The 14,131-nt window shown below is 37.8% G+C and overlaps 1 protein-coding gene across 2 annotated transcripts in view; it reads left to right on the top strand.

The window, feature by feature from the left end:
* The window catches only part of LOC106880491 (cell growth regulator with RING finger domain protein 1), a 15,568-nt gene extending 5,544 nt beyond the window's left edge, over positions 1–10,024 (top strand). Inside the window, exons 1-6 of one of the 2 annotated variants that reach the window (XM_014930457.2) lie at positions 1,970–2,147; positions 4,291–4,421; positions 6,026–6,200; positions 7,231–7,384; positions 8,598–8,705; positions 9,357–10,024. In XM_014930457.2, coding sequence (XP_014785943.1) covers positions 2,005–2,147; positions 4,291–4,421; positions 6,026–6,200; positions 7,231–7,384; positions 8,598–8,705; positions 9,357–9,974 — 1,329 coding nt within the window. In that variant the 5' untranslated portion in view covers positions 1,970–2,004 and the 3' untranslated portion in view covers positions 9,975–10,024. Of the gene's footprint in view, positions 1–1,969; positions 2,148–4,290; positions 4,422–6,025; positions 6,201–7,230; positions 7,385–8,597; positions 8,706–9,356 lie in introns of those variants that run through there. The other variant, XM_014930458.2, reaches the window with a different exon arrangement.
* Positions 10,025–14,131: the final 4,107 nt, after the last annotated feature.

The raw sequence follows: 14,131 nt of genomic DNA on the forward strand, positions 1-14,131 counted from the left end.
GAGAGAGAGAGAGAGAGTTTAGCAGAAGGAAGTTTTAAAATCATATAATTTATTGTGACTGGAAGTGAAAAGATGGAAATTGGCACAACGAAGGTTCCAGTTAATCTCATCTCGTCCCTCTCTCTCCCCTGCTTCCTTTCCACCACTCACGCCTGCTCCACCCTGGTGAGCAACATCCTCTCCTCTCCAACATGGACCAGTTCCAACAGGGAGTTGGATGAAGCTCTCCAACGCTGGAGGGAATTGGGCTTGTCTGCTCCTGGGAAGGTGGAGGACTATCGGAGTCAGAAAGCTTGGGACAACATAATTTCGAAGGCCACCTTCGACTCCCTCTTCATCCAGTCAGACCCGTTTTCAAGGTGTCGCTTACTGTCTGCTAGCACCAAATACTCAGGTGCCTGGATTGATGCCGTCCCTGTGGTTGTGCCAAGCTCCTCGATTCCACCTGAATGCTGGTCGTTTCGCGCGTCATACGGAGTTGAGCCTGATACTCAAGAGTGGCTTGCTCTGGACAAACATCCTCTCCATCTTGGAGCCATTTGGATTGTCCAGACGTAATGGGAAAAGACCTGACGGTCTCACCCTGTGGCCCTGGTCGCGAGGCAGATGCCTTGTCCTTTGCTTCTTCTCACGTCCTGGATGCTGCGGTCAAGGTGAGATCCACAGCTTCTGCTACAGAGCGGAACAAAATCCTGAAGTACCGCGATCTGCCGGCCAATTACATTTTCCATTCTGTGGCGTTCGAGATGTTTGGTGGGGTCGGACCACTAACTGCGAGAGGTAACTGGGAAGGCTCGCGAGGGCGCTTGGCTGTTCCAGCGCATTAGCCTCGCCATCACCCTTGGCAACGCTGCAAGCGTGCTGGTGTGCCTCAACAGCCATTAGAAAGGTTTCCCAGCGCCCCCAACTTTTCAACCTGAGCTGGTGAATTGTTTTGGTTTTTTCTTTCTTTCTTTCTCACCTTTTTTCTTTCTAGTTTTTATTTTTTTTCAGTAGTATTTTCTGTTTTGTCCAATTTTCTAATTTAATTTTGTAAAACTTTAACATTATCGTAATAAAAATAACATTGATTTTACAGTTTCAATAGAATTAAATACTAACAAATGATATGTGTATTAGGTATTGTATAGATTGTTATTGTATTTTCTAAATCATTTATTGCACTGGCAACAATAAGATTTATATGTCATGAAAATGTAAGCCATCCTTTCTTTCTTCAACAGCTCCTCTAATTATTTTTTTTCGCTTTGTGGAATTACCACGGGTCCCGCTAGTACAATATTCTTTTTATTTTGTCGGGTTGATGAATATTATGAATCGAGAATCAGTAGTCATGTGAAGGTGAGAGTAATAGTGGTCGCAAGGGTCTCTTAAAACAAATGATTCTATACAAGTAATAGCTTGACTTCTTAAAAAAACAAACAAGCTGTGTTTGCATGGATGGGCAAGCTCACATAGGTATATACAACATTCGTTATATATGCCTAAGCTATATATAACAAGTGTTATAACACTTGCAATCGTACAATTTCCCGCTCCAAACACGAATCTTTAAACCAATGTCGGTGGATTCTTCACCAACTCCAAACGTTGTTTATTCAGCTGTTCGATCAAGTGAATTCCTACTTATAAAATTAAAGTGCGAATGGTTGGGTATCCTTAACGTAATTGTGTCACCTTGACTTGGGGCAAGTTAGAGTGATAGAATATGACAAGAGTGGATCTTTGAAGTGCAGAAAGAAAAAAAATCGAGAGAGAACCACTTTACTAGCACTATATCGACTAGAAAGGATAAAACGCAAAGTTAATCTGGATGGCATTTGAACTCTGACAGCAGAGAGCCACAACATAAGATATTTTATTCGACGTTCTTCGGAATAATTCCCACTTGGCCGCTTTATTAACGACATAATTTTTTTAAAATTTTTGTTCTGAAACTCAATGAATTCCTAAATTCTGGTATTCATCAAGGTAGATAACTCCAACCGACCTATTGCCGCAGCAATGGCGTCTTCCGCCGAGTCGAATCCGAGCAACACTGGTCAAGACTTTAGCGCCAGTCTCTTGATTTTAGCCAACTATTCTAACTTCTATTCGGTTATAACAGTCCTTGTTTGCTTTATTATTACAGTTGTCTTCATACTCAGGTAATTCTATACACTCTTTTCCCAATAACCTGATGCAATTCTTTATTTTATTCCTTTAATATTTTCTTTCCTAAAAGAAAGAAACTATTTAACTTGGTAATCTTTACACTAAAACGAAAACTTGTTAGTATAACTGGCATCAAACCGAAACATTGTCAATTTGGATTGTTTTAAGAAAATACTATCAGACGTAATACAACAACAACAACAACAACATGCCAGGTTCACTGCTGGCTTTCGTCTCCCAGCCGAAACAAAATCACTTTTCCGCTGTCTTTGAGAAATATATGAACATTGAATCAAATAATTTATGATTTTAATGAAATCCCAGGGGTTCTTGCCTCAAAATAAAGAGAATACAAAAATCATTCGCTACTGGCATAGGGTGTGTCTAAAAGTATTTCATTAGATATTAAAATCGTGAATATCTCAGAAGATCCTGGATCGGAACAGAAGGAGAAATTGGGAAAATAGAATTTAATGAAATAATAATAATAATTATTATTTTACCTTTCATTCTTTCGGGGTCGATAAATTAAATACTAGTGAAACATTGGGTCGATGTAATCGATTAGTCCCCTTTCCCAAGATTTCAGGCCTTGTGCCTTTAGTAGAAAGGATTATTGTTGCTGTTATTATTATTATTATTACCATTATTACTCGGTGGTGAGCTGGTGGAATTGTTAGCATGCCAGGCAAAATGCTTAGCAGTATTTTATCTGTTCTGAGTTCAAATTCTGCCAAGTTTGGTTTTGCTTTTCATCCTTTTGGGGTCAATAAAATCAGAACCAGTTGGGCACTGGGGTTAATTAGATCGACTTACCCCCTTCCTGTTAAATTTGCTGGTCTTGTGTGTTAAAATTTGAAACTATTATTGTTGTTTTTGATGTTGCTGTTGTTAAGGTGGTGAGCTGGCAGAATTGTCCCTGCACTGAGCAAAATGCTTGTAAGCGTTTTGCCCATTTTTATGTCCTGAGTTCGAATGTTGCCCAGGTTGACTTTGTCTTTCATCCTTTTAATGTTGATAAAAAACAAAAAAGATAAAGTACCAGTAAAATACTAGGGTCAGTGTAATCCCCCTCCCAAACATGTTAGCCTTGTGCCAGAATTTGATGCCAATATCTGTTGTTTGTGGAAGGTTTAAATGGTAAGCATAGCAACAGCAGAGGTGACCATATAAAGGTCACCTGCTGGCAGAATTGTTAGACCGTTGGACGAAATACCTTGCAACATTCTTTTTGGTTCTTTGTTTTGTATTTCTTTCCATTCTTCTTATAATTGTCTTCGAAAAAACAATTTTCAGCTTGGAAAAGGATGACTACTTTTAAAAGAGAAACAATTGAACTCCCCCCACCCCTCCACTGCTACTTAATTAATTCAGAATTGTGTACAAATTATTGTAATATTTTGGGACATATCAACAAAAATCTTATGGGTTGCAGCAGATTTTAAAACAAGCCAAGAGAACAAGTGGAAGAATTTGAATTGTGATTCTTCATATTCTTGTGTATAAAATAGTTTGTTCCTTGTCAAATTTATTTTTGGTTAGTTTCAGGTATGGCTGTGTGCTAAAAAATTTGCTTCTCATCTACATGGTCCCAGGTTCAGTCCCACTTACCCATGGGAAGTGTTTTTTATTATAGCTTTGGGCTGGCCAAAACCTCGGGAATGGATTTGGTAAGTGGAAACTGAAAGAAGCCCTTCATAGATGTATGTGTGTCTGTGTTGTCCCTCACTGGTGTTGGTTTGGCTACATCCCTGTAACTTGGCAGTTTAGCAAAAAGATATTTGTTAGAACAGGTACCAGGCTTGTGAAAAAATAAACAATTACTGGGGTCAATTTGTTCAACTGAATTTCCTTAAGGCAGTACTCCAGTATGGCCTAATCTAATGACTAGAACTAGTAAAAGGCAAAAGATGTCCAATTACTTTGAGTTTAAATAGTGGCCAATGTTGTGTAAATTTCTTCAAACTCTTTGATTGACTGGTTTTAGTGTTTGGTGTTAAAAATTGAAATATGTTTTCTGTTTGTTAATCTGACTGTGGAATTGGTTAGGGTGAGCTGGGTTTGAGAAAGTAGAATTTCTCTCTGATTATTTAGATTATAAATTGAATTGTTTACAATATTTTACCTCCTTTTTAGGTTAAATGGAGATCATATTGCATTCAGCTCATCTGTTGTTGTGAAACATGTTATTCCTGAGCAGCGAATGGTTGGAATTCAAACCCCTTTCTCGCTACAGATGGACCCTACAAAGAATAGCTCCTTACTCTGTAAGTACATCTTTTTTTCTTCTATTTCTATTGATTTTTGAAAATAAAAATTGCACTTTGGAGCTTGTCATGCTAATTGAAGCTAATTCACCAAGGATTGGTTCTCAACCCCCTCTTGTTCTTCATAGTCCTCCAGGCCATAACAGAGGAATTTAAGACTAGCTGCACTTGGGAGTTCCTTTGTAATGATGACCTTGTTCATATAGCTGAATCACTACCTGAACTAGACACGAAATTTCAGGTGTGTAAGCAAGGTGTGGAATCAAAGGGCCTTAGAGTTAATTTAGCAAAGACCAAAGTCTTTGGAAATAGGAAAACAGACAAATCACTGATCCCTTCAGGGAGATGGCCCTGTTTGATTTATAGAAAAGGTGTTGGTAGAAACTCCATAAGGTGTAACCAGTACAAGCTATGGACACATAAAAAATGCAGCAGTATCAGAGGAAGATTAACCGAGAAAGCAGTGTTTGTGTGTGGCAGATGTACAGGTACAATAAACGCTAGAAATGTACAGAAAATAGACTAATTAGAAGTAGTGTATAGCTTCCATTACCTTGGTGACCAAGTCAGCAGTGGAGGAGGATGCTCTGAGAGTATAGCTACTAGAATATAAGAATGGGGTGGGCAAAGTTCAGAGAGCTTCTACCTTTGTTGGTAACAAAGGACCACTTCCTCAGAGTGAAAGGCAGATTGTATGATGCCTGTGCACGAACAACCATGGTACATAACAGTGAAATATAGGCTGTGAACACAGGACATGTAATGGCTTGAAAGAAATGAAGCTAGTATGCTTCACTGGACGTACAATATCAGTGTGCATGTATGACTGAGTGTAAGTGTGTTAAGAGAAAAACTGGGAATAAGAGGCATTCGATGTGCAAGAAAGAAGACTGCGCTGGTGTGGTCATGTGAAGCATATGGATGAGGACAGCTGGATAAAGAAGTGCTAATCTCTAAGTGTGGAGGGAATCTGTGGAATTGGTAGAGTCAGGAAGAGATGGGATGATGTGGTGAAGCGTGACCTTCAGTTGTTGAACCTCACAAAGGCAATAAGCAAATGACTGAGAAAACATTTGGTAATTTGCTTGAGAAGACAATGTGAAGCTCAGAGAAATCATAGTAGTGGCCAGTGTTGGTGACATGTAAAAGGCGTCCAGTATACTCTGTGGAGTGGTGGACATTAGGAAGGGCATCCAGCCGTAGAGACCAGGCCAAAACAGATGACTGGAGCCTAGCACAGTTCTCTGGCTTACCAGCTCCAGTCAAACCGTTTAACCCAGCATGGAATATGGACATTAAATGATGATGATGATGATGATGAGTACAACAATTTCTTTCATCTCAGATTTCTGTTTTGACTCTTTATTTTGACTCACTCTGTGTTTCTGGTGACTCTTATCTGACTTTAATCTCTGCTCCTTCTCTGACTAATCCAGTTCATCCTCATCATCATCACTTTTACTGGTTGACACAGTGGACTGTATAGTCATTGATATACCTGGATTATAGATGTGAAGGTCATGGTTGGAACATTGAGGAAAGTTGTACTAGCTGAAAGATGACAACAATAGACAGAATTCTGTTTTCTTCCTTCTCTATTTCAGCTGGTTTACATTGTGTGGTTTCAAGTTTGGTGCCAAGTCGTCTGTATAGCTTCTGGGGTGTGAACATCCAGGCTCTTTACCAAGAGTTCCAGTTACCATGGCAACAACTTCAGGAGCATATACACTCAGATAATTTCCTTGCTGGTTCATACGTTTGCAAAGATGAACCTCTCATGTATCCTTTTTAGTACATTACTATCTATGTTGAGAGAGAGAGAGAGAGAGAGAGAGAGAGAGAGAGAGAAAGACACACAAAGTAATATAATCATTATGAAGCCAAAACCCAGTTATGTATGAGATAGAGTCTAGTAATAAACTAAAGATTGGTTAAAGAGAGCTGCTAGGTAGATGATGTGGTTTTGTGTGTGTGTGTGTGTGTGTGTGTGTGTGTGTGTGTATATTAGAATAGAGACAGCTGATGAAGGGATATTCCAAGTGGCTTTCCGTTTTCCTATGTGTTCGTTCCGTTGTCTGTAGTTTATTGTTCTAACGTCCTGTACCCTGATATGCATGTATATACACATGTAGATGTAAGTATGTACATATATGTGTGTATACATGTATATATATTCTTTGTATTATATATATATATATATATATATATATATACAAATAATAGCAAGGGACACAACAAGTTTAGGATGGCGTCTCAGTAACTGGATTAACCAGTTATGTCCCTTGGAATAACTTTTACATCACCTGACACAGTTCTTTCCCTATTGATAACTTGTATATTGATGTTGCTATGTGGCTATATCTATATATCCTTCTCTATATCATGATACCTCTTTCTGATAATGTTTCTATATTTGGATATTCTCTGTGTGGCTTTATATCTGTATATGGTGAGAATGGGTGCCGGAGACTTGAATGGACAGTGACTTCTGCTATGAATTAACTTCAAATGTTAAACAATGATTTCATTCTCCCTCTCTGTTCTCTCAGTTTGCTAATATTTGTAGTTTGTAGAAGGTTTAAGTGATAAGCAATGAGTAGAGTTGACCTTATCAAAGTTACACTTCTCCTATTCAGTTGAATTTGTATTTTATGTCTCATGCTCTCTCTCTCTCTCTCACACACACACACACACACAGAGTTTGAATACTTTCTTCTACTTTGCATGTGTTTATGTGTGTGTGTGTGTGTGAGTGTCTTTAAAACTATTTGCTCAGCAGAATCATTTGATCCCTTAACGTTGATTAAAGATTAGACTGTTGCAGTGAGAAGCAGCTTCATTTACCAACGCCACAAGCTATGGCAGATGTTTCCATGGCAGCCAACTCTAGGACCATCTACCCCGTCGTGCTGTTAAATGTCTCGCGCAATTCCACACATCCTACTGATGGAAGCGTCCAGGTGGTAAGTTATTACAATCATGAAAGCAGGATCTGATTGTTATTTTAAATAATTACAGAAGCAATCATTTAAAATGTCACCCTCAAACAAAGGCATTTTCATATTAGTATCCATTATTATTATTATTATTATTATTATTATTAAGGTGGTAAGCTGGCAGAGTTGTTAGCACACTGGACGAAATGCTTAGCAATATTTCACTTGTCACTACATTCTGAGTTCAAATTCCACTAAGGTCAACTTTGCCTTTCATCCTTTTAGGGTCGATAAACTAAGTACCAGTTATGCACTGGAGTTGATGTAATCGACTGTTGCTTTCTCCAGATTTCAGGCCTTGTACCTAGAGTAGAAAGGATTATTATTATTCATTCATTTATAAAAGGGTGTGAAGCTGGCAAAATTGTTAGCATGCTAAACAAAATGCTCAGTGATATTTCGTTCGTCTTTATGTTCTGAGTTCAAATTCTGCTGAGGTCGACATTGCCTGTCATCCTTTCGGGGGGGGGGGGGTCAATAAAATAAGTACCAGTTATGCAATGAGGTTGATGTAATTGTCTGCCTTCCCCGTAACTTGCTGGCCTTGTACCAAAATTTGAAACCATTGTTGTTGTTGTTGTTGACCCCTAATATCAGCTTCTGTTGTACGGATCGATGATGAAAGGCATCCACACTGTCTTCTTTCCGTGTATCTATTGCCACATTATTTCTTATAACCTTGAAGATGGTGGAGTGGGATTTCAGAAGAGAGAGATTGCCTGCCATTTCTAGCAGCTTGAGTGACTTGCTCTATCATCAAAAGCTGTCCTAGTCTCAGCCGTTGTGTCACCACCTTTTCAAGATGTTAGAGTATAATTCGAGAGAGAGACATTTAGCTGCTATTTCTCGTTGTTGTAGCTACTATAGAGGCACCTTGGGTTAAAACGATGTAGCTACAGAGGTGGGGTGATGCTATTTTAAAAATATCTTTTCCCTTCATTTAATGTATCTGATGAGTTATAATCCGAATATTGTGCCCCCCCCCCTCCCCTTCTCTCAATAATCACTTTACTATTCAAAAATAGGCATATATACAACATTCTCCCTCTTTTTTCATGTCAATTTCTCTCTCCCCCCCCCCCACTCCATTGAATATGAAGAACCGAATAATAAAGACTACTTCTTCATATATTTCAATGTTCAATAAATATCGAATTGTGTTGTGTGCTTCCTCCACCAGGTGGCGATGCTGAGTGCTATCCATTTAAAGGATTCCGTTTGTAGTATGAACTCCTTCATTATCAACCAACACTTGAAAACCTACAACAACCAAATATTCAACCTTCAGGTGAGTCTAAAGTTTCTACCCCACCCCCATTGTTAGGTTGACTGAAAGAAGGTAGACAAGGGGTGGAAGCCATCCCAGAGAGACACAGGACTGTCAGCTTAAACCAATGCCATGACAATGTTGCTGTTTCATGCCTCACAATCTAGCTGGAATTATAATCTCTAATAAACACCTTGTTTCCAGTTGTTTTCAATAGTGATGGCCATTGGCGTTTTTCAGTATTTGAATATCTCATTGGAAACCTTCCGAGCCCCATTAATTAGTGGCTGTGTTTTGTTGTTAATTTGTTAATCTCTCCTAATGAACACAAGCTTAATGCTGCATTAGCTATTTGTGACTTATTCAACACATTGGCAACAAACACAGACCTTATCAGACTCGGTTTGATTCAGAGATTCCAGTTTGATGTGAGTTTGGAAGAGGGTTGGAATTGGTGTGTATCTATTGGTCTTGCTTCAGTGTCCATTGGAAACGGTCAATAATATGTTTTGGTCATAATCTGGAGTGGGATGAAGTGGAGTGAGAGTGGCAGTATAACTGGAGAGAGAGAGTGGCAGTGTAATGCGAGTGAGTGACAGTGTTACAGTGAGTGAGAGTTGTTTATATAAAAAGTATATCTGTGTCTAAACAATTGTATTGTTTTCTTTATAGCCCTTATTTATAGCATCATTGCCTGACGATGAAGGATCCCAGCAAACAACACACGTACCATCACCTACAGTTTCCCCAAAGCAGTCTTCAGAGAGTCCATTGACAGAGGATGTTAATACCAGTTCCTCCAGTACAACTGAAATGCCTTCTTCATCTGCATCTGGCATGAAAGATGTCACAGCTTCTTCATCTGAAGGGGACTTAGCAGCAACAACAACAACAAACGCTGAGATGCAAGCATCTTCTGCTGTCTGTGACAAACCAGCCTCAACAGATTGCAATGAGAGTTCTACTCAAAACGACTGTATCATTTGTCAGTGTGAATCTATCAGCATGGTTCTGCTGCCATGTCGACATGCGTGCGTGTGCAGGACTTGTTTTAGCAAGCTTGAACGTTGTCCCATGTGTCGTGAATATATACATTCCTACTTCTGTTTAGAAGATTCATTTCCCAGCTGTTACTCTTCAAATGCTACTTTGTCAACCTCTAGTCCAGTGCCTTATGCTGCAGGCCAAATGCATCGGCCTGCACCTCACATTCCCATGCAGAGACGCACACTGAAACAATGGCTGTTGCATGTGAATAATGTAGTAAATGAATATTTGGGATTCTGGTAAAACTTTGTTGTTTATTGCTTTCACATAAAGAACACTATTTCTGTCTTGAATTACTTTCTTGTCTATTGATGACTTGCAGACAAAGGAGACTTGAGGTTATTGTTTAAGATACTAATTATTATTATAATTCCTTCCAGCACATTTTCCTTCTTTTGCTTTCTCTACATATTTATCTCTCTTACATTCTCTTTCTTCTTCTTTCTCTCTCTCCTTTTCATCTTTCCTTAATTTTCTATTTTCCTCTGCTCCTTCTCTTTGTTTCATTGTCCCCGCCCCCCACCATTTCTCTAAGCTTGTCCAGTTCTTTCTCTTCTTTCTTGTCTTCTCTTAGTCATTGTATCTAAACCTTTCCACAGCAGCCAACTGTTTATAAACTGACCAGCAGAAACATGCTGTATCAGTGTCTTAAACATCAGTCAAATTGCTTTTAGCCGAGTCTTTCTCCACAATGCAACATGCTGTTTCTTGGCCCATTATTTTAAAGGTTCTTCTCATGTGGTTTTTCATTTGTCTTGATTTTTTTTACAGGGTGTACATATATATGTGTGTGTGTGTGTGTGTGTGTATATATATATATATCTTGATCTGTGTTGTATAATTGTTATATAACATACACACACAAACACGCACACATGTGCGCGTGTTTGTATATGTGTAGACTGAGTTTGTTTGAATTTCTTGTTACAATACAAAAGAATGTGTTAGTAACAATAAGGTCTTCAAGGGTTACATTAGAGATTCTTGAATAATTCCATATATTTCAGATAAGATACTAAGCAACTAAGGAAAGCAGTTAAATACCAGTGCAATGTCTATCGTTAATTCGTAGGAGTTGTTGTCTTAATGGACCAACTTTAATGGAACAATCCAACAGCAAAATATGTCTTGTTAACATTTCTGACAAATCCATATCTTAATTGCTGTTAATTTTTGAGATAATTACACACTAAAATACTCAATGTAGTTTTTGCTGTTGAGGCAATTTAAAATAAGGATTTTTCTCTTTATTACGCATGCTGTTTTGGTTGTTCAAAAATTGCTTTTGGCTTCCTGCCTTATCTTAACCCATAATTAACTATGTATTCTTTAAGCTGAAATTTTTTCAATATTAGCTTTATTTTACCTCACACATTTAAACAAGTAGCTTTAGTTTAAACCTTTACATCTAGCAACGTGAAACTAATCTGCCTGGTTCTTGAAGCACGTATTTCAAGATTTCAATGTAACAGAATCTTATCACAAGTTTTTGATTTTCTTTTCCTCATTCCACTTGCTTCTCATGTGTTACAGTTTATCTCTTCCCCCACCTCATAGGATAGACTCCACCTTATTACCTTCTATTAATCTAATCCTCGTGTTAATCTTATAATCCTAAATGGTGTTCATCCATTACGTTGGCCTCTTGGAGTATGTCCTTTCCCAAGCTTGATTCTCATAGGTATGCGATGTAATTACAAGAAAATGAATCAGTCAGGGAGAAACTATCAGGAATTTACCTCTACTATGAGGTCCTAGAACATGTTATATGGTATAGCGATATGTAAATAAGATACTACTTGAAGGCAGGTAACTCAATACATGACAAGGATAGACTCCCGTCATGTTATTCTGGCCACTATCAGATCGCATATGGTTCTGTATCTTATTGGTTTGTTTTGAACACGACAATATCTTGTTATATAAGGGGTTCCTTTGAAGTTGACTGTTCAACTAGAATTGGGTTCATAAGAGAGATGTGCAGTTCTGTGCTTGAATTTACTCTTTTGGTTCAGTGTACCATTGAGTCCTGCATTCCTGGTTGTTTTAACCAAATATGATCTCAACACTTCTTTGTCATTAGTATCCAGTTTTTTTCCTTCATTTCCTTGTATATAGTCACCAAGTTCCAAGGATGAGGACTTTTCCTGCACACTTAGTGTGCCTCTCCACCCGCTGTCACTTCCTGGACATGTATCTGATGGATTATCTTCATCTATCTGATGGATTATTTGCATGAAGGTAAAAAAGACTGACATGAAGGAGGCAGTGTTAGGTCTTGGGGGTGGGGGTCTTTATTTTCTTCCTTATGTTTTTTTGTTATTAATGCCTTCATCTCTCTCGTTGCAGTCTTAGCTTGCCCATCGATTGTGGAAGTCATAGATTGAAAGTAATTTGGCAGAAGTTTTACACTTTGCTAAACTTTATGAATTCTGTAGACATTTGTGAGCAATTGAAATCAAAATACTTGGAATTCCATATCTGACAAAAATTGATTTCAGTTGAAACTGGTTTGAACTCACATTGAAGAGCTACAGTTATGAATGAGTTGTTTCCCTTATATGAGTACTACCGTTTACGCGGGCATTAAAATACCAGCTTCTTATAGTTGAACAAAGTTTTATGCGAGAATAACAAAATATTATTACAGTAACGTTTGAATTTTGGTGTTATTAACCTTTAAAATTTAAGAACAGGTTTTGAAAAGTATGATAATACGAACGTTTGGATATGAAAGTATCTTTTCTCTGAGAGAGCTGCTTGAGAAAAAAAAAAGCTACTGTAATGGTGGACCACTCATTGAAGAGAAATTTGAGTTTCTTCTAATAATGGTACTTCCGTTTTTAAGACCGAGTTGACAAGAGTTTTTGTTAATATTTTTGGATTTTTCATTTGGTTTACAGTTTGTATTTGTAAGCTGCACTGAAAGGCAATTTTTAAACTGATTCTGAAGGCACAGAAACAGCTACGGAACACTCCTACTTAGAACACATAAAAATACTCTCCTTAGAGATGAAACAAATTACTACTAACATGGTTTTTCGTCAGGCTTCTGAAGGCTTCTCCAAGTGTATGAGACTGTATTAACTGAAAAGTGTACGAGCAAATTTTGACAAGATTGGTTTTATCGTTCATCAAGATTTCTGAGTTGGGTGTACAACTAACTAGAGCTGGCTGTAACATCATTGGTGGAACAATTTCAATTAGCAAAAATTTACTGACATGTGATAGAAGGGGTATTTAGTGAATTTCACTGTTGATGGAGATCAGCTAACAGTTCTGTGAGAAACAACTTCCGTCCCTAGCCTTTACTTGACAGATGCTGTGACACTGTTGTCATCAATGTGGAGCTTTTATATCATTGGAGAATATTCTGATATTACATTAATCATAGTTTGCAGATTGTGTCTGGCACTACAAACAAGCACTGCATATCTTTGCTGATGCACTAAAACAGCAGTATATCGGGGTCAATGCTGAGAACCAGCTAGGAGCTACTACGTACATTTTATTGAGGTTTTCACTGGGACATTGCACCAGTATTTTTTTTTATTACGAGTGGCTATGGCTTCGACCATGCTGTGGGTCCTGATTTCTTTGCTCTTGGGGGTTATCCTTCCGATGGATTTCATTCTAGAGTGTCCTGGCTACAACACCATGTCTCATTGGTACAGAAAACCATGATGACATTTTCGGAGAATTGCTTATGATGTGGGTGATATCCTCGATATTAACTCCACAAAGTCTGCATCAGTTGTCACATTTTACTGCTTTTCCGGCATCTTTATCCCTTTTGTGCATCATATGTATGTATATGAAGGCACTTGAACAATATTGTAAATTTAAGATAACACAAAAGATAAAATAAACAACAAAAAGTAAAACAAAGAAAGAACATGTGAAACAATGCTTCTTGATTTTTTTTCTTTTCATTCAATTTTATTCAATAGGAAGAAAATTTGCACCAAATGCCTCTCTGAAATATATAGTAGCTCACCTATGGCCCTGCCCCTAGGGGACAGGATAGTAGCTCACCTATGGCCCTGCCCTAGGGGACAGGATAACTGCAGACAAACAACTGACCACCCCACCCCAAACATGGCCGATTTCATAGACAGTTTTTACAAAAAATAGCTCTTTCGTGTATTTTGATGTATCAATGTAAGTATAATTCTATGTCAGTCTGAATGTATATATGATTGCAGACATACATATATATACACACACACACAAACATGTATATATGTATGTATTGTATATACACATAAAATTATATATATATATCAATCATATATCTTGCATTTATTATGACACACACACATGTATATGTATATATATATATATATATATATATATATATATATATATATATATATATATATATATATATATATATATAT

Source organism: Octopus bimaculoides, chromosome 14, assembly GCF_001194135.2.
Source record: "Octopus bimaculoides isolate UCB-OBI-ISO-001 chromosome 14, ASM119413v2, whole genome shotgun sequence".
NCBI classification, from domain to species: Eukaryota; Metazoa; Mollusca; class Cephalopoda; order Octopoda; family Octopodidae; genus Octopus; species Octopus bimaculoides.